Raw genomic sequence first — 26,232 nt, 5'->3', positions numbered from 1 at the left:
CGACAGAAATTAAAATAAATGTCTTTATCAATTGTATATTTAGGAAATCTGCCAATTCAATTAGCATTGGCAATTAATGTTAATTAAACATAATTTATTAGTTGTCCTGTCTAACAGATTACAGATTTTTTATTTATAATTTACAATTTTTATTGCAATAAAATCTGTACAATAATATCACTTCATGCTCACTTGATGCATGTTATTTCACGACACTTCTTATTGTATTTTTTTCGGCTAAATATTCTTAATTTTGAAAGAATTTCAGTTGAAAATGTCGAAATTTGTGGAAATTCCGTATCAACTTGCCACTCCAATGTATCTTCATGCCGAGTCGTTGGGTTATATTCTGGAGGAGGTGAGTTTACAGGAGAAAACACGAATTTAGAAAGAAAATAAACCTTTTTCTTCAGTTCCGAGCCGATCTGGAAGTTGTCGACAATGAAGACGTCGACAACGGACAAAATGTGAAATTCATGCAAAAAATGTTCGATAAATCGGGGTATAAACTTCGTAAGTTAAACTTTATCGCAAAAATTTCAAAAATGAATTTTTGCAAAATTATTCTTTCAGGAATGTATGGATCAGCTCAGGAACTGGCCGAAAACGTGCGAATTTTTTCAAATTTCTCGCAAAATCACACGTATTTCAATGTGGAGGAGGAACACTATCAGGTTTGCAACAAAAATAATCATTTTTTACTACGAAAATTCATATTTTTCAGAAGGCGCCGATTCTGTACAAAAGCCTGAAGAGCAACGAGAAATACATTCTGAAATCGGATCTCTTCGTGTTTCTTCAGAATATGGTTTTGGAATTCACTCATCCCAATCGATGGAATTATGTCTCGTTGATTGCGTACTGTTTGAAAGCACAAGAAGATAAACTTACTGAATGTTTGGAATTTGTGAAATTCAATGAGGAAGTTGCCGATGATTTGGAGAAGAAATTGAAACACGAGTTGAAGAAAAAACCGTTCACTGTAAGAAAAAATACAGCAAAAAACTCTAAAAATGGCTTTTATCACGATTTTCTCAATTGCCCTATCGACTTTCTCTCTGTTAACTTCCAGCACAATATTTATTAGCCGAGCATTTTTATTACAACTCCGCTCCACCGCAAACTAGAGAGCATCGGCGAGAGAACCGCAGAGTTTTTTCTCGCGCCGACTCAGATTTTCACAGTTTTTGACCTATTTTCGCTGGTTTTCATAACAGTTTACCGAAAAATTATCTAAAAACAGCTAAAATAGGACAAAAACTGCAGTTAACTGTGAAATCTATGTCGGCGCGATAAAAAAAAAACTCTGCGTCTCTCTCGCTGATGCTCTCTCGTTTGCAGTAGGGCGCAGTTGTAAGAGGGATGGCCTGCTAATATCAGTTTCGACAGAGCGTAATTGTGAGAACCGTCTTGTGTTGATCAGCATTTCAAAAACGGAGAAAAATCGAAAATTTTCAGAACGTGATATTCGAACAACTGGAGGTAGAACTGTCGCGTCTCAACATGGATCAAATGACCGAAAAATTCAAGAATCTGGCGCCAAAAGTGAATTGGGACTCCAATATTTGGAAATCCATTCGAATCCACTCACTTCTCACTGATCTCAACGAGATTTGGCCAATCAGAGAAATTCCGAGAGTGATGGCTGCAACTTTCATGAGATATGGTCTGACACTTCGTTCTCTCCAAGATGTTATCGATGAAAATCCGAAAATGTTCCGCCCAAGTGACACTAAGACTGTGCCAACTGTGGTTCGAGTTTTCGAAGATGAAGATCGATCGAGATATGTGATGAAAGCGGAACTTTCTGGAGAAGTTGAAACGGATACTGGAGATTCTCAAATTTTGCACACTATGAGTATGGAAAGTGTGATTGAAACTAAAGATATTGAGGTAAGACTCAAAAAAATGGTTTAAACACCCATTTTAGGTCAGACAAGTCAGCAGTGCTGTCACTTCGTATAAGTATAAATTTTTGTGAGAAAAATTCGTTCAAAAGTGAATTTTGGGACAAAAATTAATGATATTTACGAAATTAAGCACAAAAATGAGCAAATTTTGGCGATTTTCGTACAACTATAAGCTTTTTTCTACATATCCTTCAAAAATTTGCTAGAAGAGCTTGAAAATCAAAGTATTTTGAACAATTTAATACTTATTAGCACGGCACGCTTCTTTGTATTTATTTATTGTAGGAGGGAACATGCCACTTATGCTACACCAGTAAAAGGGAGATAACCGGAGAAATACATGAGTAGAGGTGAAGGGGCTAAGAGGAGTGTAAACTGTAAGATAATTATAGCAGATTTAACAGATAGGAAGAAGAATGAAGGTATGGTAGAAGATACATAATATAGGAAGTGAGGAGGCGTAGATAAAGAGCAATTGGGCCAGACCACCAGTTAATGAGATTGTATGGAGAAGAAATAGGGCGATTTTACCGGAGGAAGGTAAGACAACGTCTGAGACAATCATTTCACTCGTTGGTAGGGGAAGCCTGGCAGCGGCCGACCCAACAACAGAGCTACTTTGAGAGATATTATGCCTTCGCTTTTGGGTGCTCAGAGCCTTAGACAAGGTGTCCAAGTGGATTGCTGTGAGAATCCTAAAGCTACTTCGCATTCCTACTCCGATCACCTTTGAGGTTTAAGTTGGGTGGTGGATGGTCGGGAACAATTGCAGAAGATAATAATACAAGGAATAGAGTAAGAAGGATAAGTAGAAGAGACCGGGCTGTTTTGTTGGGTAATGAGGCAAGAAAACGGAATGTGATGAGTGGTGAATACAATACGGTGGGAGAGAGGGTATGAGACAAGGGTAGAGAGCTGAGCAGATAAGAACTAGTAATTAAGATCGCTAAGAGTGAGATAATTTTGTAAAGGAAGGGCACGAAGCCGAGTTCTAAAGCATTCAGGTGAAGGGATAGAGATAAAAATACTCTCAGGAAGAGAATTCCAACAAGCAAGGGATCGAATGGATAGATATTGGGAAAAACATTTTTTTTTCTTACAACCGCGCTCCACCGAAATGCCCTTTAAAAATGTCTCTTTTTCTCTGAGTCTCTCAATTTCGCACACAATTTTCTTCGGTTTCAGTAGAGCGCGGTTGTAAGAAGCGTGCCGTTCTAATAGGCGCTTTACACAAAAAAAAATGTCAAAAACTGGTTTTTTTGGAGAAAAATTGGTGTTAAAAACAGGAAAAATTATTTTTTATTTCATTTTTCACAATTTCTTTACATTTTCCTCTATTTCAGTTCATTCTTCATCGGATTACGAGAGCGAAACACAGAGCTGCCCCAATCAAAGGACCAAACAAATCAAAGAGTTTCTACATTCTCGCCGTCGACGCCTTCTTCGAATTGATGAAGGATCTGATTTTCGGAATTAAAATATATCAAAAAGTTCAATGGAATTCGATGAATTTGGAGAGTTTTGACAATTTTTTCAATCCGGAAATCGTAAGTTTTTGATTTTTATCAATTTTAAGAACATATGTTGTAGGAGACTCCATACTTCCTCAAAACAGACACCGTGAAGAAAATCAAAGAATCGGTGTGCTTATCTCTTGGAAAAGATGCGAGTCGTCCAGCGAAAGAAGTGAGAAATGCGAAATCCGATGGATTCACTCTCCAGAATCTCAAAAACGAGCTGAAACATCTGGGACTCACTGAAACATTCACAGAGATCCAAGATTATGCAAAAGATGTTTATGTGGATGTGTATGCAGTGAAGAAGAAGTACAATTTGAGAACTTGTGACTTGTTCGATGCAATTGAGCAGTGCCAGCTGATTTGTGTGCTCAATCGAAGTGAGAAACTCAAAAAATTCGTTCACAATCAGAGAGGATGTGAAAGAGTTCCAGGGCTAAACTGTGCGGATTGTGCCGAGAAGGATTGTGTGGAGACGACTTGTGCTGTTTCATAATAATGGTGCGCTTTAAATTCAGATTTCCATTTCTTTTGTCAATTTAAAACTTCATTTTCGAATTGCCATCAATTCATCTTTCCCCGTTTTCTTTTCTAGTGTTTTTTCCTTATAATGTTACGTTTTTCCCTACTTTTCCATTTCTCTTGTCCCAATCAATTCTCTTGTCTCATTAGTTCACAATTCAATTTCTGCTTTTGAATTTTTGATTTTCCGTGTTTTTCTCTGTTTCTCTGTTTCACTGCCTCCAAATGTGGTGCGTCTTTTTTCAAGCTGCATTTTTTAAAAGCACGTTTGAAATTTTGAATCGTTTTTCCCCGTTTGTTTTTCTAATGTTTTCCTAATAATGTTGTGTTTTTCTCTACTTCCCCACATCTTCTGTTCAGTCAACCCATCCGTCTCTTGTTTCATTTGTGTAGTTTTAATGTAATGTTTGAATAATTTCTATATTTTTAATATTATCAGCCTGACCGGGAAAAAACCCAACAAAAGAACATAATTATCACAGAAACATTGCACGATTCCTCTCAATAGGCGCCTCTTTTCTTCCTATCCGCTCCACGTTGTTTGTGATCCGACTTGTGACGTTCCTTCATCTGACGGTCACGTCCACCGGTGTATCCTTCTGATGACGTCATTGTCGAAGCTCCAGAAGTCGTCGTTCCTCCACGTCCACCGCCTCCTGGACCACGTCCACCACGGTGTCCTCCAGATGATACTCCTCTACTTTGATTTCCACTTTTCGGTTGTCCTGAAAGTCCCGGTGGTCCAGATGAAGCTCCAATCGTATCGTCATCGTCGGATGATGTTTCCAGTTCTTGGCTGAAAAAAGTAGAAGTTAACGCGCCAATATCACGCCAGACAACTCACTTCAACCTCTCCATTTTGAATTCTCTTCCATCGAATTCATCATCGTATTCATCATCATAAATCCCTCTTCCATTCCCTTCTTCATCACTATTCGGTGTCTCATATCGATATTTATCATACGTCGGTCGAATTGCCACCTTATCAGCTTCACTGATTTTCAGCGAATTCAACGCCGAATACTTTTTCGAAGTGGCCATCGGAACGAGATTCTCCGCGTCGACGGCGATTTTACCCGATGCGTCTGTAGATGACGTGGGATTCTGGGCGGAACGAATATTCTGGAGTTTAGATAGGACGGATGATCGATAGGCAAGAGCGCGAGCACGTAGTTCAGCTTGTTCATCGACAGGGGGTGATGGCGGCCGATCGGAGAGAATGGGGGCCAACGAGAAGAGATTCTGCAAAAACAAAAATGTTTGTGTTTAAAATTTATGCTTTGATTTCCTAAATAATGATCCTTTTTATTAGGAAACATTCAAGAATTTCCCATATTTGTCTCATTCTCCTTCCATACTTGTCAAGGCGCGTATCTCTATTCAAAATGAATTTTATCAGCTGAAAAATATACCAAAATGCAAATCTCTGTTAATGTGTTGAGGGCCGAGCTAGAATGGGTTTTTCGGCCATTTTCGCGTTTTTGGCACTTTATCTCGGCACAATTTTTCACGAATTTTATCGAAATTTTTATAAAAAACAGTCGAAATTCTCTCATATGCACCAGTTTTTATCGATAGTCAAAAACATAGCTCGCGCATTATTAATGAAACGGCCCGTTGACAAGTACGGATTCTCTAATTATAATCCTTTTTATGAAGAAACGAAGACATTTTTTCATCCGCTTCTCCTCACCATCGCCGCCTTCTTCTCATTGTTCTTTCTCATCTCCTCATCCTTCGCCTCTTTCTCTTTTCTTGCAGTTTTCTCGATTTCATCTGATGCTGTGAAGTCTAGAGGAGGCCATTCACCAGATCCAACACCCGCTTTTATCTCAACATTCTCAATACGAAGTAGCTCTAATGGGAGGTTCTCTCTGGAGAGAAGACTGGCCAGAGTGGCTTCCGAATCGTAGGAGAAATGACGGAGAGTGAGCTGAAAATGATGTATTCTATGAAATCTTCACGCGCCAAACGACACGCCAGCTACTTACATGAATGATTTCCGACGAGAAATGTGGCAATATCTCTCGTATCGACTCGATTTGCGCCCTAACCAATTCGTCTAACGGTGTTCCGAGATTCTCTAAATATCCCGATCGACGAAGACGTTCAACCGTCTCCACTTCAAGACGTCTTCTGGAATCATCGATTGGTTTTGAGATTTTCGGAGAAAACGAGTTGAGTAGATCACAGTGACCGAGTTCTGCAGCGTATCCAACGAATCTGAAAATGAAGGAATTGATTTTAATTTTAGTTGAATTTGATAACTTTACCTCGACGGTTTTTCCAATTCCTGTCTGACTCGTTCTCTAACTTTATACTTTGTTTCCGGTGCCATCTCAATGAATACTTCGAGCATTGACTGAAGTGCGAATCGACGAGCTAAGAACACTTTTCTGGAAAAATTTAAATTGTTTTCAAAATTCTTTCTTTTTCGGAATCACTGACATCCGGACACCTGGATACACATCCTACCTCAATGGAAATCCATCCAGTGCCATCGCCACGTCAAAACACGTCGGATAATCGTATGCATTCGTTATTTTTTCGAAAATCTCCGGAATTCGAGTCATCCAAATTTTCGAAACTTTCAAATTTTGCGAATCGAAAAATGCGGTGATTTTCTGAGCATTTTTAACGGCAGCTCCAATTGCGACGAGTACTTCAACACAGAGATTCGCGTATTTCGAACGAGTTGAGTCATCAAGTGAAGTTTCGAATTGTGGTTTTCCGTAGTTCAGGAGACGATCGAATTTCTGGAAAAACCGAATAAAGATCTTGATCTCAAGACATCTGGACACACAGCCAACCGATATTATCTGTTGCGTTACAATGAAAATCGGTTTTGTTTCCGATAGATAATTATGGATAATCTTTTTTGTTATCTTTAAGTATGCTCAGATAATCTAGTCAAGCATGCTTATCTCAATACTCACTTTCAGCTGATAAATCGGATTTGGGAAAATCAGTCAGTTATCATACCAGGATATAGCTGAATTATCCGCGCTTACATGCAGTTAAAAAGGAATAAGAATTCTCATTTCTACGTAGCAGATAATACAATTTTTGAGAACATAACGGAGCTTGGAAATGCGATGAGTGGGGAAAAACAGAATTGCAAAAAATATATATATATATTCAGATTTTTGTTTAAAAAATCTCAAATCGGCTTTCCAAGAAGAAATCTATCTGTCTTTCGAGTTGTTGAGCATTCTTAAGTACTATTTTCCCTTGGTTATTATTTCGAGACCATCGAATGTCAATCTGTTTGACTTCTTTTAAATTTACCTTATCAAACAACACGAAATACTCATCCACGTCATCTTCTGTAATCGTCCGACTCTCCTGTGCCTTCTGGAATATCTTGACGGCTTCAGACTCTTCTAGAAGCGAAAAACAATCGATAAGACTATTCTTCTGATAGTCGGGACTCTTCTTCCATCCACTTTCTACCAAAATCGGTATTATTTCTGAGATCTTCTCAATTAATTTCTGATGAGCCTTCTCCAAATTCTGTTTCGATTGAATCGCCGAATATCGGAAGACGTCGGATTTTCTGGGAAGCGAGGCGACGACGGCATTGAATATTTCCATGAGTCCGCCTTCTTTTCGAGCCAATTTCAGTGAAATTTGATGAGCGATAGTCTCACAACTGGCTTCCCAAAGCGAGAGATCCGAGTCATCCGGCAGAGCACCAATTTCGACGAGACGCATCTTTCAGACAGCTGCAATATTGTTGTAATTGGAGTTTCTTTTTACTCAAAACATTGAAAATAGAGAGAGAAACCTGAGTAAGACAGTTGATGAAAGGTGAAAAAGAGATAAACGGGCACAATGTTGGGAACGATTTCGCAATATTTGAATTAACAGTTTTTAACACCATGGCTCAAAATTTTTTCTCATTAATAATTGTTGTTTTTAGTGTAGTTTTATTGAGAAAAAAGCAAAGAAAGTAAGGAAAAAGATGCAAAATAAAATGCGAGTAAAAAGAAAATACGGTGCAAGCGCGCTCCATTGACAACATTTTTAGTGGGAAATTGAAATATAGTTTTTAATTTTTCTTTGCGTTGTTCGTTGTTTTTCTTATTATTTTGAACATATTTATTGTCGCAACAAAAAAGTTCCGACATTTTTTCCCCCTCGGTGTTTGCGGACTCAAGCCAAAATTTGATAATTTTGGCTTGAGTCCGCAAACACCGACGAGTAAAAAATGTCGGAACTTTTTTATTTCGATAATAAAGTGATTTCCTTTTAAATAAATATAGAAAATACGAATAATGAAAAGATTTTCAACAAGAATGGGACTTGATTCATTCTGTGAGAAAATAGTGAGGCTGAAGCGACAGAAATTAAAAGAAATGTCTTTATCAATATTTTTGCAATTATCAATTTTCCAGGTTTTTTTCCCGATTTTTCGCGTAGTTTTGAGAGTATTTCTCCATATTTTACCGATGTTTTATTACAATTCCGGTGTTATTTTCGGGAGATTTATTTACTTCTAAATAAATCTAAAAAATACGAAAAATGAAACGTTTTTCAGCTGCGAATGGGTCTCAATTCGGCGATAAAATGGTGGAACAATGAAGCTGAAAATAAAGAAAAAGGCTGGGACATAACTGGAAGATTGGGTAGTGCTGCTTCGGTATGCTTCTTTTCCGAGTTTCTTTTCAAATCTTGCTTACTTTCAGACAGTAAAAAGCTATTCCATCTCGGCAGCAACGTCCGTCGGAAGTACAGCTTCTGAAACTGTGGCATCCACATCATCTGTTAGTTTGCTCGGAAAAACAAGAAAACATTTAAAGTTTTTAGGCAATTAAAAATTCCACTGTCTCTGCTGCATCGTCAATCGGTCACTCTGCCAAAGATTTCTCGATTTCCGCAGCGACATCGATTGGAAATGGAGCAAAGTCAGCCGTCGCTTCCACATCATCTGTATTTTACTGAAAAAAACTTGAATTTTAACATTGTAAATGTTTCAGGTCATCAAAGAATCCACCGTGTCAGCTGCCTGTTCGATCGGAGATTCTGCAAAATCTTCATTCATTTCCACGTCAACGGTTGGTGATGTCGGTTGGATATTTTGCACGAATTTACATTTTCGAGAAAGAAAAATGCAGAAATAAGCTATCAAAACTTTAGTTTTCACAATATTTCACTTATTTTATGCCTTGTTATTCCGATTTTTATGTATATTTCAGACCGTCGCAAAAGGGGATTGGGTTCGGCGAGTAGTGGAGTGTGGAATTGGTGGAATGGAGAGAAAGAAAAAGAGCCTAAAAGAATTAGATGGATTGTTAGTGAAAAAGAACCCGAATTTAGCATTATTATAAAATTTCAATTGTTTAGTTCAGAGGTGGGCGCGATTTCCCCACTCAACATTTTGAAGGGATAGGGCGTGGAAAAATAAAAATTTCTTTCGTTTTGAATGAAATTTCGCTCTGAAAAGTGTTAAAGCTATCAGAAGAGAACATTCTCTTTCGATTTATGTAAAATTTATTAATATTTTAATATGAAATATTCTCAAAAAAGAATTTTCTGTGATTCTTCCGCCAATTTTCGTTTCTCGTCTTTTTTTGAGAAAATTTCTCATTAAAGTAGTTATAAATTTTACATGAATCGAAAGAGAATCTCCTCTTCTATTAGTTTACACAAAAATTAGCACTAATATTAGCAGTTTCCCCACCCCACTTCCACCTCTTCCCTTTTCTCCGAATAAATCAATATTTTCAGCCCAATTCGTGGCGAAACGACTCGGATTCAATGGAAAAAGACAACGAGAACACCAGCGGATGGGGTTATTTGGGTTCGGCAGCCTCAGTATGTTTGTATTTTTCGATTTCACTTTTCTCGGATTTCTCGCAGTTTTTATAAATTTTAAAATGATGAATCTCCAGACTGTGAGAGACTACTCCGTGTCCGCCGCCTCCACAATCGGATCGACCGCGAATAGCGCCTGGAATTCCGATGCCGTTCAATCCACATCAAAAGTAAATTCTTCATAATAATTCAGGCTCGATATGTTTTCATTGTGTTATTCTGAATATTTTTTGAACTATTTCGTACCATCATAAGAAAGTGTAACCAAAAGGGTTTCAGGTTATCAAAGAATCTACAGTTTCGGTTGCTTCTTCAATCGGAAACTCAGCAAAATCTGCATGGAATTCTGATATTGTTGCGTCAACATCATCGGTAAGCCTGGCGCTGTCCATTTTTGCAGTTTTCTGTTTTTAAAAATGTCCAATTTGTTATTAAATGACAGCTTGAGAAAAATAAGTGGAAAACTGAATTATGTGTTAAAATTTCGATTTTCAGACAGTTTCCAGTGGATTGAGTTCGGCGGCGAGCGGTGTCAAAACTTGGTGGTATAAGGAAGATCAGAAAAATGAAGAGGTTTCTATTTTCCGTCTCCAGATATAGAAAACCACCAATTTTCAGACAGAACATTCCAGAGACTCATTACGTGGTGGGATTGCAGCGATGAGCAAAAACGCGAGCAAATATGTGATTCAAACATCGGGAAGAGCATCGAATATTCTGAATATCTTCGACAAAACTAACAGATCATCGTTAGGAAATCCGAGATGGTGGATTCGATTCGATCGACCACACGGAAATGTCAATTATCCACATATTAATATCAACAAAGCTGTAACTGGTATTAAAGTGCGTACAAATGTTTGAAAATGTTTTATTTTTTTGCAAAAAAGTCGAATTTTCTATAATTTTGTTTTAATATCAATGGAAATTCAAGCGTATGTAGGATTTTTAACTATTTTTGCTGAAAATTTTCGAAAATGTTAAAAAATTTTGCACATTTCTGACTCCGGGCCGAAATTCTGCAAGTCTACTGCATATTAATTTGAAATTTCCCACCCAATCTACTAATTCCAGGACCCCCACATTCAAATCTCTCCGACCACCGCCAAAACTGTCGGATATTTCGGAAAAGTGGCTGAGAAGGCCAATGATTACGCACCGATTCTGACGACGGCAGCAGTGATTTATGAATCGTATCAAATCGGAAAAGAAGTCAAAAAAGATTATGAATACGGAACAACGAGAAATACGATCAAGAGGGTAGCAACTACTACGGCCACTTATACGAGTGGATCGATTGGAGCGTGTGCAGGTTCGTTTTGATGTCGAAGTACCATTAGCACGGAACGCTTCTTACAACTGCGCTCCACCGAAATGCCCTTGAAAAATGTCACTTTTTCTCTAAATCTCTCAATTTCGCACGCAATTTTCGTCAGTTTCTGTAGAGCGCGGTTGTAAAAAGCGTGCCGTGCTAATATGTACGCTCGAGTTTTTATTGATAGTTGGAAACATAGTCGAAAATTTAACTTTTTTGCACAAAAATCAAAAAATTTCAATTTTCAAATTTTTGTTAAATTCAAAGAATCGTCTGATTTTGTTCTAGGTGCCACAATCGGATCGTCTATCTTTCCCGGAATCGGAACAATTTTCGGTGGAATTGTGGGTGGAGTTCTCGGCGGATACTATGGAGGACACTATAGCCACGTGGCTTCTGAAAAGGCTCTCAATCACATCGAATGGGACGTCGCCGTGTTGGAATGTAATGGTTGTCGGGAAGAATATACGTGGAAGAAATATCAAGAGATACAAGGAGTTTGTTGTGAGTTTTGATTGATTCATTGCTGCTGAAAACAAATATTTAATGTTCAGGTTCTCCCTTCAATAGCAAGCGACAGGGATCCGTCCACTTCTGGTACGACAAACTACACAGCAACCACGATTTCTAATTTAATAACGAATTTCCACTTTTTACGTGTAATTTGCCATACATTCCTACTTTTCTCATCAAAAATTACAGTTTTAACGCTTTGAAATAATAAAACAAGTTATTTCTATATTTTCAAAATGTCAACAAACAATGAGCAAAGTGGTAGTTCAGAGAATAGTTCGAGTTGTTCAAAGAAGAAAAAACGGAAAGATAAAGATGGGAATTGGGTAAGCTTACTGTATAGACATTTTAATTTTTTTCAATCGCATCGCGGTTTTCATTGAAAGATAGATAAATAAGCTTAACATTAGAATTTGTCACCGTGCCAATTATAGTGCAACGGAGCGTGTTTCCTTACCTCTCCGCTTTCAGATAACCGACGATCCAGCTGGCAAAGCAGTGCACATTTCCGCCGCAGGTGCTCAATCGGCTGGGAAAATCGGTGGTGAGGGTCTCGCCACGATTGGACAAGCGGCTCCGGTACTTCAAGTGGCGGCAGTTGCTTATGATGCATATCAAATTGGGAGAAATGTAGAGAAGGATAAGAGAAAGGGAACTAGTAGGAATACGGTAAAGAAATTGACGACTACGGTAGCCACGTATGGTGTAGGTTTTGGAGGCGCGTTGGCAGGTGGGTATACTGTAGCCTTGTGCGCATAATCTAACAGAGTGCATTCCAGGAGCCGCCATCGGAACAGCAATCTGCCCAGGCATCGGTACTATTGTTGGTGGAATTGTGGGCGGAGTCACTGGCGGAGTTAGCGGAGGATTCGGAAGTGGGAAGGCGGCGGAAGCAATTATGGATAAAGTTGAATATGACACCTACAGAGCCATATGTGCAACGTGCCATCGACCTTTTTTGTGCCGGAAGTATCAGTCGGAAGATGTGATGAATTGTGAGGAGTGTCAGGAAAGAGAAGAGTGAATATTTATTTTATTTTCTTTGTTTCACTGATAAAAATACACTTTTTTTGAAAAATGAATTATCTCAAAGTTTTGATCTGATTTTCAGCCACCCCGGCATCACCAACTCCTTGAGTTCAGGAATACGCGGAATGTCATCTGGAGTGCGACATGTTTCGCACTTCTTCACATCACCAATCTCGTATTTACGGCACTCGAATACTTTCTGACATTCAGTGCATTCTACCTCCAGAATATCGAGTTTTATATCATCGAGTATAATTCCAAGGAGAGGGTCCAAGATGTAAACACCTCCAGCGCCACCAGCAATGCTACCAGCAAGACCACCAATGATAGTTCCGATACCAGGACAAGCCAATGTACCTCCTGCGGCGCCTGGAAATATGGACATGTAAATAATATTCATGTTTTATGAAAACGTCAAAACCAGAGTCATCTCATTTTATTATCTAGGCACAGTTCTTACAACTGCGCTCCACCGAAATGTCCTTGAGAAATGCCTCTTTTGCTCTGAATCTCTCAATTCCACATTCCATTTTCTTCGGGTTCGATAGAGCGCGGTTGTTGGAAGCGTCCCGTACTAATAACTATTTTAATAGTTATTACTTTGGTTTATGTGTAACATGGCCTGGTGGCTTGAGCGAGACATTGTCTCTTAAATTGCAAGGACAAAACACATCTCACCTAAAGCTAATCCTCCTTTCCCTCCGACAAGACTTATAACAATTCTGGCAACCTCTTTCAATGTGTTTCTTGTTGTTCCATTATTCAAATCAACAATTACATTATTTCCCAACAGATATAAATTGCAAGCATACGCGAGTACTTCCAGATGAAAAGACATTCTGTTAACCATTTCGAGACCTTGCCCTGCAAGACCAGCCGCCTTTGCAGCAGTTGCAGATATGGGAATATGTGGATCCTTGACACCAGTGATTGCCTTGTTCACATTGATGTGAGGATATTGCACATTACCATGCGGCATATCTACCCGAGCGTACCATTTGGAATTTCCAAGAGAGCTTTTGACATTTTTGTAGTATATATTGACTACGTTTGAAGATCTACCACCGAGTTGAATAGCAAAATCAGCAGCGTTACGAGCGGCCCCAAGAGCTGCACCAGTGAGAACAGAAATCGAGATAGGATCAGTGACTGAAAAAACACGTTATAGTCTTGATTAATATACTTGCTTATTATCCATTCGTAGCCTGACCGCTCACTCTAAATTTGGCTGTGCGTTTCGTTGCGACTACCGTACTTTTAAAACTTTCTATGAGTGAAGTACGGTAGAGAGCCGCGAAACCCACACCTTGTCCCCGGAGCAATCGGTCAGCCACCGGCAAATGTAAATAATAACGAATTCTCACCAGCTTCAAGTACTGCCTCTTTCGCTTTCTCTCCATATTCGTTGGCTTTCTCCAACACATTCGATGCGTGTTCAGATAGTTTTTTGGTAATGCCCTCTTTTTTCTGAAATTTTTTATAAGAAAAAAAACCAAGTCGAATAGAAAATACCTGTTTATTCATTTTTTGGGAATTCAATAGAGTAATGAGTAGAATGATTAGTTCGCAGCTAGGTGTTTATCAGTATAAAATGTCACTGTCGTATGTTATCAGTGGTCTTCGAGAACCGTAAAAATGGAAAAAGTTACTTGGTGGAAGAAAATGACTCACTTTGTGACTAGATTATTTCTAAAAACAAACCAATTATTAAATGTGTGGTGTTTGACTTCAAACTTAAAATTTTAATTAATTGGTTATTATTAAAGTTACGTGGCAAAGCAGGTATGCCATTTACCGTAAAACCAGTGACAGATATACACCCAGCGAAGTCCGTTCAAAGCGATTTACCTCGGTGTCGAATAGAGATATCAAAGAATGGCCAATTAAACAATATAGCTCAATACTTAGAAAATATGTCTTCAGTTGAAAAAAAGATATGTATTTTTACAGCCAGTCGAGATAGGATGCTCCAAACTTTTGCTAAAACCTGTACCACAATTTTGACGGTGTGCAACAAGAAAATATATGAAACAAACTTCAATACTTTTATACTTTTGAAATTCATGCCTACAACACCAAAATAGAAGCCACGACGTCTCCACCGATTCCTCCACCCATTCCTCCAAGTACACCACCAATCAGCCCTCCGAGTAAAGTACCGACACCCGGGAAAATAATTGATCCAATCGAAGCACCTGTGAATTTTGAACATTATATTTCTAAATTAAGCAAGTGTTCTCTCCTAACCTGTTCCCGCTCCATAACTTGCGCCAATATATGTCGAGGCTTTAGCAACAACTTTTCGCTTAGACTCTGCAATTTTTCCATTCTGATAGTCATCCAAAATCTCATATCCATCATAAGCAAATGACAAAATCATTGCTGCAGGTGCTATCTTGTTGACTATACTCAATACTCGTCCAGTAATCCCTGCTGCTTTTGCAGTGACACCCCAAATCCGATAGTGTGGATCCTTGACACCAGTGATTGCCTGATTAACATTGATATGATAGTAGGGCACGTTGCCGTGTGGCATATCAATACGTGCAAACCATCTTGCATTTCCCAGTGAACTGACAGATGTCTTATCGAATATATTCAGGATGTTTGAAGATCTTCCACCGACTTGGATCACATAATTTGCAGCGTTCCGTGAGGCTCCCATAATTGCTCCAGTTTTCATGTCTTTGCTCCGACTGTCAGATAAGTAACCCAGTGACTCTGCAACTAATAAAAACATGTCATTTATTATCAATGCTATAATCCCTCCACAAACCTTTCCCATAATCTGTAATTTTTTCGAACCATGTTTTTTCAGGGGGTGGATAGTTCAGTAAATATTTGGCTGTAATACTGACATTGAAAATGCTGACAGTTACTTTCACATACCATAATTAGTTAACTTTCCAATTAAACTAAATTCATTATCCACTGAATTGTTGGCTCTATAACTCTGAAAAATATTAATTGTGAGTTATGGTATAGTTTGATATTACATAGAATTTCCAAAATTAAATAACTCGATTTTATTAAGTGCTCCAAGAAACACTTCCGCATTCCATTCTTCAAAAGACTCACAGATATGAAATATACAATACTTATAATACTTAGAAACCACAGTATCCGACCCATCTTTCTTTTGAAGCTATTCCGATCAGAACGAGAAAAAAACTTCATTCGAAAATAAATGAGTATTTGTATAACACACTTTGAACTGATACGTTTGCTTTATCAATTGCACAAACCATAAGTATTGGTCATGCGTGTGTCAATATGAAAGTTATTTTTATTCTTTGTAACAAAATCAAAATCCAACAATACACTGTTGCTCATTCGTCCACAGTCCAAAAAATTCATCTTTTTTGGTATCGAACTCCGGATCTGAAACCAATATAACAAAAATGGAGACATTAATTCAGAAAAAATAAACATACAGCATGTATTTTGTCGATATATTTCCCAAAAATCTGATGCATAGTTGTAAGCATCTTCCAAAGTATCCGAGAAACAATCTCCGAATTCCCCACCGTAGGCTCCACCCATAATTGATCCAGTCAAAGTTCCAATACCAGGGAAAAACATTGTTCCGATGGAGGCGCCTGAAAAACGAGATGTATGGAGCTATTCTCTAGCAGTATCCATGAATCTTAAATATAATAAAACACTCACCAATCGATGACCCTATATATCCACCTGCACTTGTCGATGTCCCACTAATCACTTTCTTTGTCATAACTCCTCCATCTTCACTATTCACAATATCATATGCATCATACGCAGTGCTCAGAACCATCACAGCAGGTGCCACTCTATTGATAAATTTCAGTGCACTTCCTGTAACTCCTGCTGCTTTTGCGGTGAATTCAGATATTCTGGTATGCGGATCTTTGACTCCAGTGAACGCCTTGTTAACATTGATATGAGGAAATGGCACTTTGCCATGTGGCATGTCGACTCGTGCAAAAAGTTTAGGGTTTCCTTTAGCGTTTCGGATGGAATTGTCAAAGACGGAAACGATGTTTGATCGGCGACCTCCATGTCTGATTTTGTAGCGGAGAGAATTTCGAATCGCACCGATGAGTCCTCCGGCCAGCATAGTTTTGTAGGAGATGTCTGAAAACGTATACTATTGTAAGAATGCACACTAAAATCATACCTTTGTTAGAAGACAGTTTTCCCAGGATACAATCGAATGGATTCATGCGATTTCTTCGAATTTCTCACTCTGATCTCTTCAACTTTATTAACATACTCTTGCAGCTCTCCCATATAATCACTCAATGTCTCTGATAGGTGCTCCCCATGAAATTTAGCTGTTGCGTACAATTCATTTGCAAGCTTCTGTGTATTTGAGCCTTGGTAGTTTTTGTGAACTTCTGTGGCTAAAACAAATCTGTTAGATGATTACTGAATTTATTGTTCATGGGATTTCTGTCATCAGTAGCAAGTAGATTTGCCAACTTGTTACACCGTTGCATCATCTCATCCCAATACTCAAAAAACAAATATTGCTCACCATGAACTTGAACTGTTTCATACATCTCATTTACTGCCTTTTGTAGATCAGACCCTTCGTAGTTCTTTTTTATTTCGCTGCCTCAAAAAAAATGGTAGAATCATACAAGCCAATTGCCGAAAAACGTACAATAGTAACTCAGTTTCTCCTTCAACACTTCTCCATGCTCTTCTGTCTTCGCTATCAGTTTTTCTGCGTATTCCGGAACATGTTTTTCAACGAACTTCTGTAATTTTGATCCTTCGTAATTTTTGCTCAGTTTGTCTGCTGAAAGAAACATCTCATAAGATTGCTGTTCATTGTATTTTCCGACCGTAATCCTCAAGCGTGTCCGTAAATATTTCTCCATGTTCTTGAACTTTTTCGTGTAGCGTGTTAGCCACCTTCTGGAACTCCGATCCTTGGTAGCTCTTGTGAACATCATCAGCTGAAAATGAATAGTTACACTTAAGCAGACACCGAAATGCGATAACCTCAACCTACCATATTTTTCCACGGCCTTCTTCATCTTTATACTGTTCTCCTTCGCAGTTTTATAAATTTCTGCGGTGTGCTCTGGCAAGTTATCGACAATACCCTGAAGTTTGGACCCTTTGTAGCTCTTCTGAACTTCTTCAGCTGAAAATAACATTTTGGCAGATTTTTTGTTTGGTAAAGTACCACAACTACTCAAAGTGTCCTTCAACTTTTCACCATGTTCCTGTGCTGTTTTGTACAAGTTTTCGGCATATTCTGGAAGATTTTCAGATATTACATTGATTGTTGAGTGAACAGAATCCAGAAGATTCCAACTATCATGGTTTTGTTTGCATTGAACGATCTGGAAAGTTAAAGTTTGGTATAGCATGATTTTAATTTTAATCTAGAAGTGCAAATCTTGAAATATTAGAATTATTTCGAAACTCACCAACACAATGCACATAGAAATCGCGACACTTGTCCCATTCAATCCAAATTTTGAACAAAACGATTTCCGGTTCATTTTTACCTGAAAACTCGAGAACATATCATTAAATTACTTCAAATGCGGAATAGATCATTGTCAGCGTGAAACAAAATAAACTGAACTGATAAACATCAACCTCCAAAGTTGTGACACCTGCGCCTCTTACTATCTCTTCCATCTATTATATCAATAAGAGAAAGTTGTTCTTCATGGAAAGGGAAGATAACATTATATGTCTCAAAAAGTTTTGTTGACTTCTTATAGGTGAACAAATAATTATTGAACAGAAGTTGTTGAAATGTTTGGTTTACATAGAAAAAAAACAAAAAAAGTGTGAGATATTTCACAACACCTATTATCGAAATAAAAAAGTTCCGACATTTTTTACCGACTCGTAGTGCAAAATTATTAAATTTTGCATAAGCCCGCAAACACGCGTCTGTAAAAAATGTCGGAACTTTTTTATTTCGATAATATCACACGCAACAAAAAAAAACTTAAGACTGAAAAACTGAAATTTGGTTTCAATGAACAAGTATAGAACACTGTTAGTATATCCACATACCGTAAAAACTGTATTAGAGCGACACCTTTAATAGAGCGACACCTTTAATAGAACGACACCCATCTATACTCAGGATTCATGAATATGATTATCTAAGTGTATTTTCTTGGTTCTGATTAGAAGCAGCGTGAATAGTAACCTCTAGTTCAACAAATAGAACTTTCAAAAAGTGTTTTTCCGTTTAACTTTAGTGAGTTTCTGAAACTACAAAATTGTTCTGAAAGGCGGTTGAAAAATAGAGCGACATGTCGCTCTAATACAGTTTTTACGGTATTTAATTTACCACTTGTGTATTCGTATTACAAACAGAATCAGAAAACCGTTTTTAATCCTTTGAATCAAAATTGGTTGCCATTGCTCATTGTAAACGAAAAAGTTCCACGGTGGATGTGTTTTTAAATATCGGATTAGGCCACCGTCATGAAATATTATTTTCGTTGAGTGTCCACTGGAGATCCAACTTTTCTCGTTCTTTTTTGTCGCATTTTTTATTCTCTTAAAATTCTATTTTTTAGAAAAACGATTAATCTATTGATTGCAAACGTTTTTCTGCTCATTTTAATAAGTGCTATTTTGACTAAACACGCTGACAGTGAGATGAGTCATATTCGGTCAGGTACAGACCTTGTGTCATTTCAGAACAACTAAATTGTTTTAAATCTCAGATGCTGCATGGATCATATTCACTGGAGCAGTTTTTGGTGCTGCAAAAAACGCTGCAATGTACGTCGTGAAGGTTGGCGGCAGGTCTTGAAACATAGTGTATGCTAAAGATGTTATTAGTTCTTTTGGCAATCCGACATCGTACGCTAGAATTGATTCACCACACGGAAAAGTTGATTTCTATCATATTAATCCGACAGTTCAAGTAATCGTAGTTCTTGTGGATACTGCTGAAGTAGCTGAAGAATATCTGAATGGAAACACGGATGCTAAGAAAACCAATAACTATGCTGTCTACTTATGCTACCGTTGGAGCAAGCGCAGGCAAGTGTTATTGTTTTTTTATCAATTGATCTTCCCAAAAGCAAGTTTGGTTAATATTGATGTTCAGCATGAGTCAAAAGCCATTTGTTGAAAATAACGGATATCTTCAATACAACTTTACTGAGATTATTTATTACTGTTTAGATACTGCCGCCGGAAATTATGCGTTCCCTGGTGTCGGAGGGTTAGTCGGTGGAATAGTCGGTGGAGCGTTTGGTGGAGTTATTGGTGGTGCTGTTGGTAGATATTATGGTGTGGATGATGGTGGAACGATAGTTAAAAACCTGGATTTGCGTAGACATGTTTGATTGTTTTATACAACAATTTCAATAAATATTCAATACCGATTTCAATCATTGCTGGAGTTCTGTGAATAATAGAACATCGGAAATTAGTATAACATCGTTGAATTCTGAAAGATCTCGTTTTCCGTAACGGTATCCTCTGCATACACACCCACACCCTTCTAGGTTTTGAGAATTACGGATACATGCGGAACAAAGTAATGTTCAAAAAAACTATGCAAACATAGTTGTCACAAGTTTTTCTATTTCTCTTCTTTAGTTATCACGGCGTTTTCTCAGGCCCTGCTGATGTATAATCACTGCGTATACACGCTAATTGTGTCCTAAATTTTACATTTAACTTTGTTTAAATCATATATATGATTTTTAAAATCTTTTTTGCCCAAATTTGTCCTTGCTCAACGAATAATGTCAAACTGTTTGATGAATTTTAATTTATTTTATTTTAGAGAAGGGGTTTTCTAGTTCCAGACAATTGCAAGAATATAGTTTAACAATAATACACAAAGAAGAATTCAACAATTAAGTAATATGCAATTAGAATCGTTCGTTTTTACAATCTCAAGATTTCTACAATAACGTCGCCACCAAGTCCTCCAAAAACTCCGCCGAATATTCCACCAAGAATCGCTCCAATCGCTGTTCCAACAACTGGGAAGACCAGTGTTCCAAGAACGGATCCTGCAATCAACATGTCCTGACTAATAATTCAGGTGTTACAAGTAGTTGATTAATATACCTAATAGGTTCACCGTTAAAATCAAAGAAAAATGAATTATAAATGTAACCCCTGAATATTGTTAAACTCAGTAATTACCTAATTACGTTTCTATCCCCAGTTATCTAAGATTACCTGCAGCTGCTCCATAGAATCCTCCGAGATATGCGGATCCTTTCGTGACAACCTTTCTTGTAGCTTCTCCCCGATTTCCTTCTTTGACATCATCAAAAATCTCCCAAGCATCATATGCAACTGATGCTGCCATCACGGCTGGTGCGACTTTGTTCAAAAAATTCATTGCTGGTGAAGAAGCTACGTGTTGAATGTTTGTTTTTGTCACTCTAACAACTGCGTTGTTCATGACGGCATCAGGGTACGGTACTTTGAGATTTCCGAGATCCCCAATGGTGTTGAATTTTGGGTAAGTTTGTGCAGAAACAATGACTTTTTCGATGACCCCAGCCGATGCTTTCGCACCGTTTTGAATGACATTATAAGCAGAGTTCAAGATTCCACCGACAGCTGCTCCAGAAGCCATGTTCCGTTGTGGAGAAGAGAATTTCATGTTTTCATGCTTTCTAATCCGTTGAGTTTCTAAAATTTAAAATTTTCGCAGGCACTAAATTTCTAGACCTCCGATTCTCACCTTGCTGACTTTCCTTAGCGGATGCCGACGTAAGAAAGAGTAGGAGACCGAGGAAGCAAAGAGTGATTGAGACCTTCATTTTCTGAAAAACCGAATTGTTGGGAAGTCTGGTAAAAAAGACTAAATCAGAAGGCGTAGTCTTAGCAGTTTAGCGTGTGCTTTATACTGAAGGTTAATGCAACGTTGCATTGCTCATAGTAATTTCTGTTCAGTAAAAAATAGTGGAATAGAGTGAGAGAGAAAAAAAAATAGGGTGAGCAATGTTGTGGAGATGTTCAAGATGGAAAGCAAAATCTGATAAACAACGTTGTATTGCTCATTTTTATTTTTGCTCGAAAGAAAATGATTCGGTCTCCAGAAGATACTTCAACTTTCTTAAAATGGCAATGGTCCAGCTCTTCAAACATGTCACGGGCCGGGCCGAACTCGGAATTTTTTTCGGTCCGGCGTTTGAAATTCAAACATTTTACGCACTTCGCCTTGAACGAAATTTAAAAATTTTTTGAAATTTTTTTACAATGTCAAGGAATTGGGTTTTTAATGTAAAATTTTATCAAAATTTGAAAAAATGGATAAAAAAAGGTACCTTGGCCGAAATTTGACAAGTTTGCGGAACTCAATTGTTGCTTTAGTCAAATTCAGTATTTGATAATTCTCACCTTATTTTATGCTGCATGAAATAATTATAGGTAAAAGTTGCATTCCAACAAGACATTCTATGTGAACCCAATTTATTTTTTGTTACTTTTGAAAACACCTGATAAAGCACACAGTAAAGCAAATAGGAAAAAAATCTCGTAGAAAGGGGGAGAGGCACAACAAAATAAGAGGAACCATTTTATACTTGTTCATTATCTAATCATTTCAGCAACGACGTCTCCTCCGATTCCTCCAAAAACTCCACCGAATAAACCTCCAACCACTCCACCAATCAATGTTCCAACACCCGGAAAGATCGCTGATCCGTATGCAGCTCCTGGAATTGTTTAATTAAACATAACGTGTTGTTGAGAATGGGTTTAAAGGAAAATACGATCTAAAGTTTAATTCTCACCAGCGGTTGCTCCGTAGGCTCCTCCAAAATATGATGATGTTTTAGATATGACCTTCCTTTGCACTTCCTCAGTTCTTCCCTTATTATAATCGTCCGCTATTTCGACAGCATCTAAAATAACAGACGCAATCAGTGCGGCTGGCGCAACTTTGTTTACGGCATTCAATACTTTCCCAGCAGCACCAGCGGCATGTGCAGTTGCTCCGGAAATTCGAATATGGGGATCCTTGAGTCCAGTAATTGCTTTGTTCACATTAATATGATGGTATGGCACGTTGGCGTGTGGCATATCAACTCTAGCGTACCACTTTGGATTTCCAAGAGAGCTCACGGCTGCCTTGTCGAATACATTGACAATATTTGAAGCTCTTCCACCGTTTTCAATCGCATAGCGTGCAGCGTTCATGCTTCCACCAACAATTGCTCCAGATGCCATATTACGATGAGGAGAGGAAAACTGGATGTTTTGGTGTTTTGTAATCCCATTGTTGTCTGAATTAAAAAGTTCTGACAAAAATTATTAAACTCCCGATTTTCAAGGACACGATCTCTTCCTTTGATTATTTAAATCTGAACAAACAAGAAGAAATTTACCTTTCTCCTGAGAATCTTCAGCAGCCGCACTGTGTAAATTGATCACCAGGGCAAAAATCAGGAAGGTCAGTATGTTCCGCATAGTCTGAAAATTATAAATATGAGATCCTAGACAACTGGATATACTAGAAAACGAAAAGATGAAAAATACAAAGAGAACGATAAAAATGAAGGTCTATTGGGGAGCGGAAAATAGAAAAGCTGATTGTGAGGGAAATTTTCTTTATAAGAGTTGGCTACTCAGTTGACTCCTGCAAAAAAGGAAGGCGAGGTCTTACTATTCTTTGAACCCTGGCTTAATAGAAATAAGAACAATTTCGAAAACAAAGACATCGAAGGAATCAAGGTTCATGGTTAAGAAAATAAACCAAAAACCTTTTTATCTTTGTTTCTAGCGCTGAGCTGTTTAGACAACGTCGATTTGCTCATGTTTATTCTCGTTCGAGAGGCGGAGATAGGGAAAGAAAAAACAGAAAAAGAGAGAGGTGACCTTCAAAAGAAGCGCTGGTGAAGAGACTTAGAAAGGACGAGGAATTTTCTGTTGTTAGAGTAAGAAGGGAGGGGTAATGTTTCAAAGATATATATCACTGTGCGGTTTCACTATGGTCCAATTTTGAACAAATTTTTTAAAGTCTTCTAGAATGATTGAAACTATCTTTACAAAATGAAGGTAAAACGAATTTTGATGATCGCTATTCCTTTCCGGTTATGTAACGTGTTCAACACTCATGGATACAAGACAAAAATAAGGAGTCAAGAGGTACATACAGTACCGCCCAAAATGAAAGCCCTTTTCAGTTGAAAATGTCAAACTTTGAGAATGTGTCATAGTAAAACAATTTTCCCCACGAAGTATTTTTTATGGATAATACTGATCACAAATAGAGCTCGTTTTTAAAATCTTTGGGTTACGTAACAAAAAAAACCAATACTCAACGAATATGGAAAATTAAAACTACGGTTTTTGTTCTCAAAACTAATAAGAAAAAATTTACCTAAATTTTTGCCTCAAAATTAGAATTATCTTTATTCTTTTCGATGAGATTAGAGACTTTCTTTTCAAGAGAGTCTTTCAGCAGACAAATGATGTGAGTTGTCTCAGGAGTTTCAGATATACATTTTATATGGAAGACATTGTACTCTTCCATTAGTGACGAGATTCATTTTTGATCCGTCTCTTCTTTAACTATACCTTCTTTAATCTCATTGACTTTGATTGAACCCATATTCCCACAAAGATCTTTTTCGTTTTGGAAATCAAATTCAGGACGATTAACATTTTATATTCGTTCAATTTATGTTCGTACCAAAAGCAAGCAAATCATCAAGACCCCCAGAGTTCGAACTGAATACCTAAGTACCTAAGGGTCTTCAACTAGTACGCATGACTAACAGAAAATAAAAATCAAATAAAAATTATGGGCGAGGCATGACCAAACGAGAAGTCGGGAAATCTTCCATTGGGATAGAATTTGAAATCTTCCAGATGGTTTCCCAGATAACCAATCCAGCAAGAGCGCCATAACTTCCTGTGGTTCCTGTGCTCCACTCTGAAAATAATAATAATTGGAAACGTACACTACAGCGTTTGTTAACTGTCTTTTTTGAGTTTGAGAAAGAAATATAATGATTTAAAAAAAGAATCTTTAAAACTTACTTGATTGCTTCTGCAGCATTGCCACAAACACGCCGAGATTTGCCATTCCATACACAAAGACTTTCGACATGAGAGTGTTAACAAAATGGCCCAGAGTGCCTTCTTGCAATCCTCTCATCTCGCAGACATCAATGAACATGTTGCAAAAAAACAATAAACGGTAGAAATATCTATTCTTTTCTCCTGTATTTCTTTTCGTCTCAGAATCAAACTCGTTCGCTGCACCAGCCATGAGCAGGCCAATCATGAGAACTCGGAGGAATTCTGGAATACTGTCTTACAAATTTTAGGTTTTCTCGACTAACTAATTTCTTTGAAGTCGGTAAGCCAAGCTCCATAACAGAATGCGACTAGACAGCAATGGAAAATGACCCATTTCAGATAACACCACTTTGCTTCCTTCTTTTCCTGGTTGCTATCTGTCTCCTCCTAAAAATGCAACAAATATTATGTTTTAAAGATCTTTAAAACATATTATTATAAGCCAGTTGTGCAATTGACAAACGCCACAAAAAAATTGCGTGTATACTAACGGAAACTGATATGTGATTTTAAGAAGAAAAACAAGTTGTAATGAAGGACATATTGCCACTGACACAATGCAGAAATAGGTCAATAAAAGGCGTCTTAGTAGTTATGAGGATATTTATCAAGGTTTAGTAGAAGTAAGTTAGAAAAGTGACAGGAGGCAATGAATTTGAACGATTTAATAACCGGTGGGTAAATATTGAGCACCAGGTTTAGTTGTATTAGGAAAGGTAGGTTTAATGTAGTAAATATGTCTTCTTAGCGATACAAACTTTGGAAGTATAGTAAATAATGCATAAGGATTAAAAATTTCTTAGAAGCTATAGTTTTATAAATCAAAATCACATAAGAAAGTCCAACTAACCTGGAATCCGTCCTTTTCATAGAAAGTCCACCATAATGCACCCTGATCGTCTCCTTTGTGATCCATATTCTTCTGACTTGGAATCTTCTGAAAAACTTTAAGATCATAAAATATGCACTGTGAGCTTCAAACCTTTATTTTCTCTTTTCTGAACGCATTCTTTTTGGCTTCCTCGTGTTGCATGTTCCAGATTAACCCAATTTTGCGACCCGAGCCTGATTTGATTTTGACCATCTGGAAATGAATTGAAACAGAGAGGCTAAAAGCACTTGCCTAGATGAAACGAAAGAAACTGGAATGGTAATCAAAATAAAGCCCGCATTCCTGAGTGTAAGGGAACAAAGGAACCACTATGCCAAAAAATAAAAGAGGGGGCGTTTCTGAGGGAAATAATGGAGGAGCCGCACGTTTTGATAAATGGCTCTCCATTAAACGAACGCTTCGTGTTTTAAAACAATAGCATGGCTCAAAAGACCATTAAGAAGCATATTATCTTGAGGATTTATGATGGTGGCAAGTGGCGAAATTCTTAGAAAATATGAGAATTGATTTGTGAGAGCTTAGAAAGAGATAGGTTATGACTGGGAAACAAAACAAATGATTCCAAGGAATGTCAGAGATTTCGAAATAGCTGAAACTCGAGAAAAACTATTGAAAAAGGGAAACGTTTCAATTTGGAAGATGCCGGTTGTTCTAGTCTTGGAAATTTCAGTTTTGGTAGAGAAA

General features: G+C 37.8%; 12 protein-coding genes across 12 annotated transcripts; 4 read left to right on the top strand and 8 right to left on the bottom strand.

The window, feature by feature from the left end:
• Positions 1-274: 274 nt before the first annotated feature.
• GCK72_008179 (uncharacterized protein) lies at positions 275-3,923 on the top strand (the record flags this gene model as incomplete). Its single annotated transcript, XM_053726684.1, has 7 exons — positions 275-358; positions 414-513; positions 574-674; positions 725-982; positions 1,459-1,893; positions 3,254-3,457; positions 3,501-3,923. The coding sequence occupies 7 exons, from the start codon at positions 275-277 to the stop codon at positions 3,921-3,923; spliced, it is 1,605 nt and encodes a 534-aa protein (XP_053586261.1).
• Positions 3,924-4,450: 527 nt separating this feature from the next.
• On the bottom strand, positions 4,451-7,663 carry GCK72_008178 (uncharacterized protein; the record flags this gene model as incomplete). The annotated part of the gene is made up of 7 exons (XM_053726683.1): positions 4,451-4,745; positions 4,794-5,191; positions 5,643-5,882; positions 5,941-6,172; positions 6,223-6,345; positions 6,425-6,705; positions 7,238-7,663. 7 exons carry the CDS (start codon positions 7,661-7,663, stop codon positions 4,451-4,453), a joined length of 1,995 nt encoding a protein of 664 aa, XP_053586260.1.
• Positions 7,664-8,495: 832 nt separating this feature from the next.
• On the top strand, positions 8,496-11,712 carry GCK72_008177 (uncharacterized protein; the record flags this gene model as incomplete). The annotated part of the gene is made up of 14 exons (XM_053726682.1): positions 8,496-8,591; positions 8,638-8,715; positions 8,759-8,881; positions 8,929-9,006; positions 9,148-9,242; positions 9,296-9,302; positions 9,680-9,766; positions 9,844-9,936; positions 10,046-10,138; positions 10,262-10,339; positions 10,385-10,612; positions 10,841-11,078; positions 11,370-11,585; positions 11,636-11,712. 14 exons carry the CDS (start codon positions 8,496-8,498, stop codon positions 11,710-11,712), a joined length of 1,587 nt encoding a protein of 528 aa, XP_053586259.1.
• Positions 11,713-11,830: 118 nt separating this feature from the next.
• Positions 11,831-12,618, top strand: GCK72_008176 (uncharacterized protein; the record flags this gene model as incomplete). The annotated part of the gene is made up of 3 exons (XM_003102125.2): positions 11,831-11,920; positions 12,066-12,324; positions 12,374-12,618. 3 exons carry the CDS (start codon positions 11,831-11,833, stop codon positions 12,616-12,618), a joined length of 594 nt encoding a protein of 197 aa, XP_003102173.2.
• Positions 12,619-12,681: 63 nt separating this feature from the next.
• GCK72_008175 (uncharacterized protein) lies at positions 12,682-14,147 on the bottom strand (the record flags this gene model as incomplete). Its single annotated transcript, XM_053726681.1, has 4 exons — positions 12,682-12,992; positions 13,302-13,772; positions 13,988-14,090; positions 14,136-14,147. The coding sequence occupies 4 exons, from the start codon at positions 14,145-14,147 to the stop codon at positions 12,682-12,684; spliced, it is 897 nt and encodes a 298-aa protein (XP_053586258.1).
• Positions 14,148-14,690: 543 nt separating this feature from the next.
• On the bottom strand, positions 14,691-15,306 carry GCK72_008174 (uncharacterized protein; the record flags this gene model as incomplete). The annotated part of the gene is made up of 2 exons (XM_053726680.1): positions 14,691-14,818; positions 14,871-15,306. The coding sequence occupies 2 exons, from the start codon at positions 15,304-15,306 to the stop codon at positions 14,691-14,693; spliced, it is 564 nt and encodes a 187-aa protein (XP_053586257.1).
• Positions 15,307-15,927: 621 nt separating this feature from the next.
• Positions 15,928-18,121, bottom strand: GCK72_008173 (uncharacterized protein; the record flags this gene model as incomplete). Its single annotated transcript, XM_053726679.1, has 11 exons — positions 15,928-16,004; positions 16,058-16,222; positions 16,293-16,736; positions 16,780-16,832; positions 16,876-17,005; positions 17,140-17,220; positions 17,269-17,406; positions 17,453-17,566; positions 17,623-17,757; positions 17,800-17,959; positions 18,047-18,121. The coding sequence occupies 11 exons, from the start codon at positions 18,119-18,121 to the stop codon at positions 15,928-15,930; spliced, it is 1,572 nt and encodes a 523-aa protein (XP_053586256.1).
• A 1,194-nt stretch (positions 18,122-19,315) lies between these two features.
• Positions 19,316-19,945, top strand: GCK72_008172 (uncharacterized protein; the record flags this gene model as incomplete). Its single annotated transcript, XM_053726678.1, has 3 exons — positions 19,316-19,373; positions 19,424-19,643; positions 19,705-19,945. 3 exons carry the CDS (start codon positions 19,316-19,318, stop codon positions 19,943-19,945), a joined length of 519 nt encoding a protein of 172 aa, XP_053586255.1.
• A 550-nt stretch (positions 19,946-20,495) lies between these two features.
• On the bottom strand, positions 20,496-21,388 carry GCK72_008171 (uncharacterized protein; the record flags this gene model as incomplete). Its single annotated transcript, XM_003102087.1, has 3 exons — positions 20,496-20,623; positions 20,796-21,257; positions 21,310-21,388. 3 exons carry the CDS (start codon positions 21,386-21,388, stop codon positions 20,496-20,498), a joined length of 669 nt encoding a protein of 222 aa, XP_003102135.1.
• Positions 21,389-22,160: 772 nt separating this feature from the next.
• On the bottom strand, positions 22,161-23,039 carry GCK72_008170 (uncharacterized protein; the record flags this gene model as incomplete). The annotated part of the gene is made up of 3 exons (XM_003102053.1): positions 22,161-22,285; positions 22,364-22,855; positions 22,958-23,039. The coding sequence occupies 3 exons, from the start codon at positions 23,037-23,039 to the stop codon at positions 22,161-22,163; spliced, it is 699 nt and encodes a 232-aa protein (XP_003102101.1).
• A 1,334-nt stretch (positions 23,040-24,373) lies between these two features.
• Positions 24,374-24,753, bottom strand: GCK72_008169 (uncharacterized protein; the record flags this gene model as incomplete). The annotated part of the gene is made up of 2 exons (XM_053726677.1): positions 24,374-24,507; positions 24,615-24,753. 2 exons carry the CDS (start codon positions 24,751-24,753, stop codon positions 24,374-24,376), a joined length of 273 nt encoding a protein of 90 aa, XP_053586254.1.
• Positions 24,754-24,914: 161 nt separating this feature from the next.
• GCK72_008168 (uncharacterized protein) lies at positions 24,915-25,740 on the bottom strand (the record flags this gene model as incomplete). The annotated part of the gene is made up of 3 exons (XM_003102052.2): positions 24,915-25,043; positions 25,507-25,593; positions 25,639-25,740. The coding sequence occupies 3 exons, from the start codon at positions 25,738-25,740 to the stop codon at positions 24,915-24,917; spliced, it is 318 nt and encodes a 105-aa protein (XP_003102100.2).
• Between the last annotated feature and the right edge of the window lie 492 nt (positions 25,741-26,232).

The sequence above is a fragment of the Caenorhabditis remanei genome, chromosome III, assembly GCF_010183535.1.
Source record: "Caenorhabditis remanei strain PX506 chromosome III, whole genome shotgun sequence".
Lineage (NCBI taxonomy): Eukaryota > Metazoa > Nematoda > Chromadorea > Rhabditida > Rhabditidae > Caenorhabditis > Caenorhabditis remanei.
Note: the sequence above shows the minus strand (reverse complement) of the source record. Positions and strands in the feature narration are given on the sequence as shown.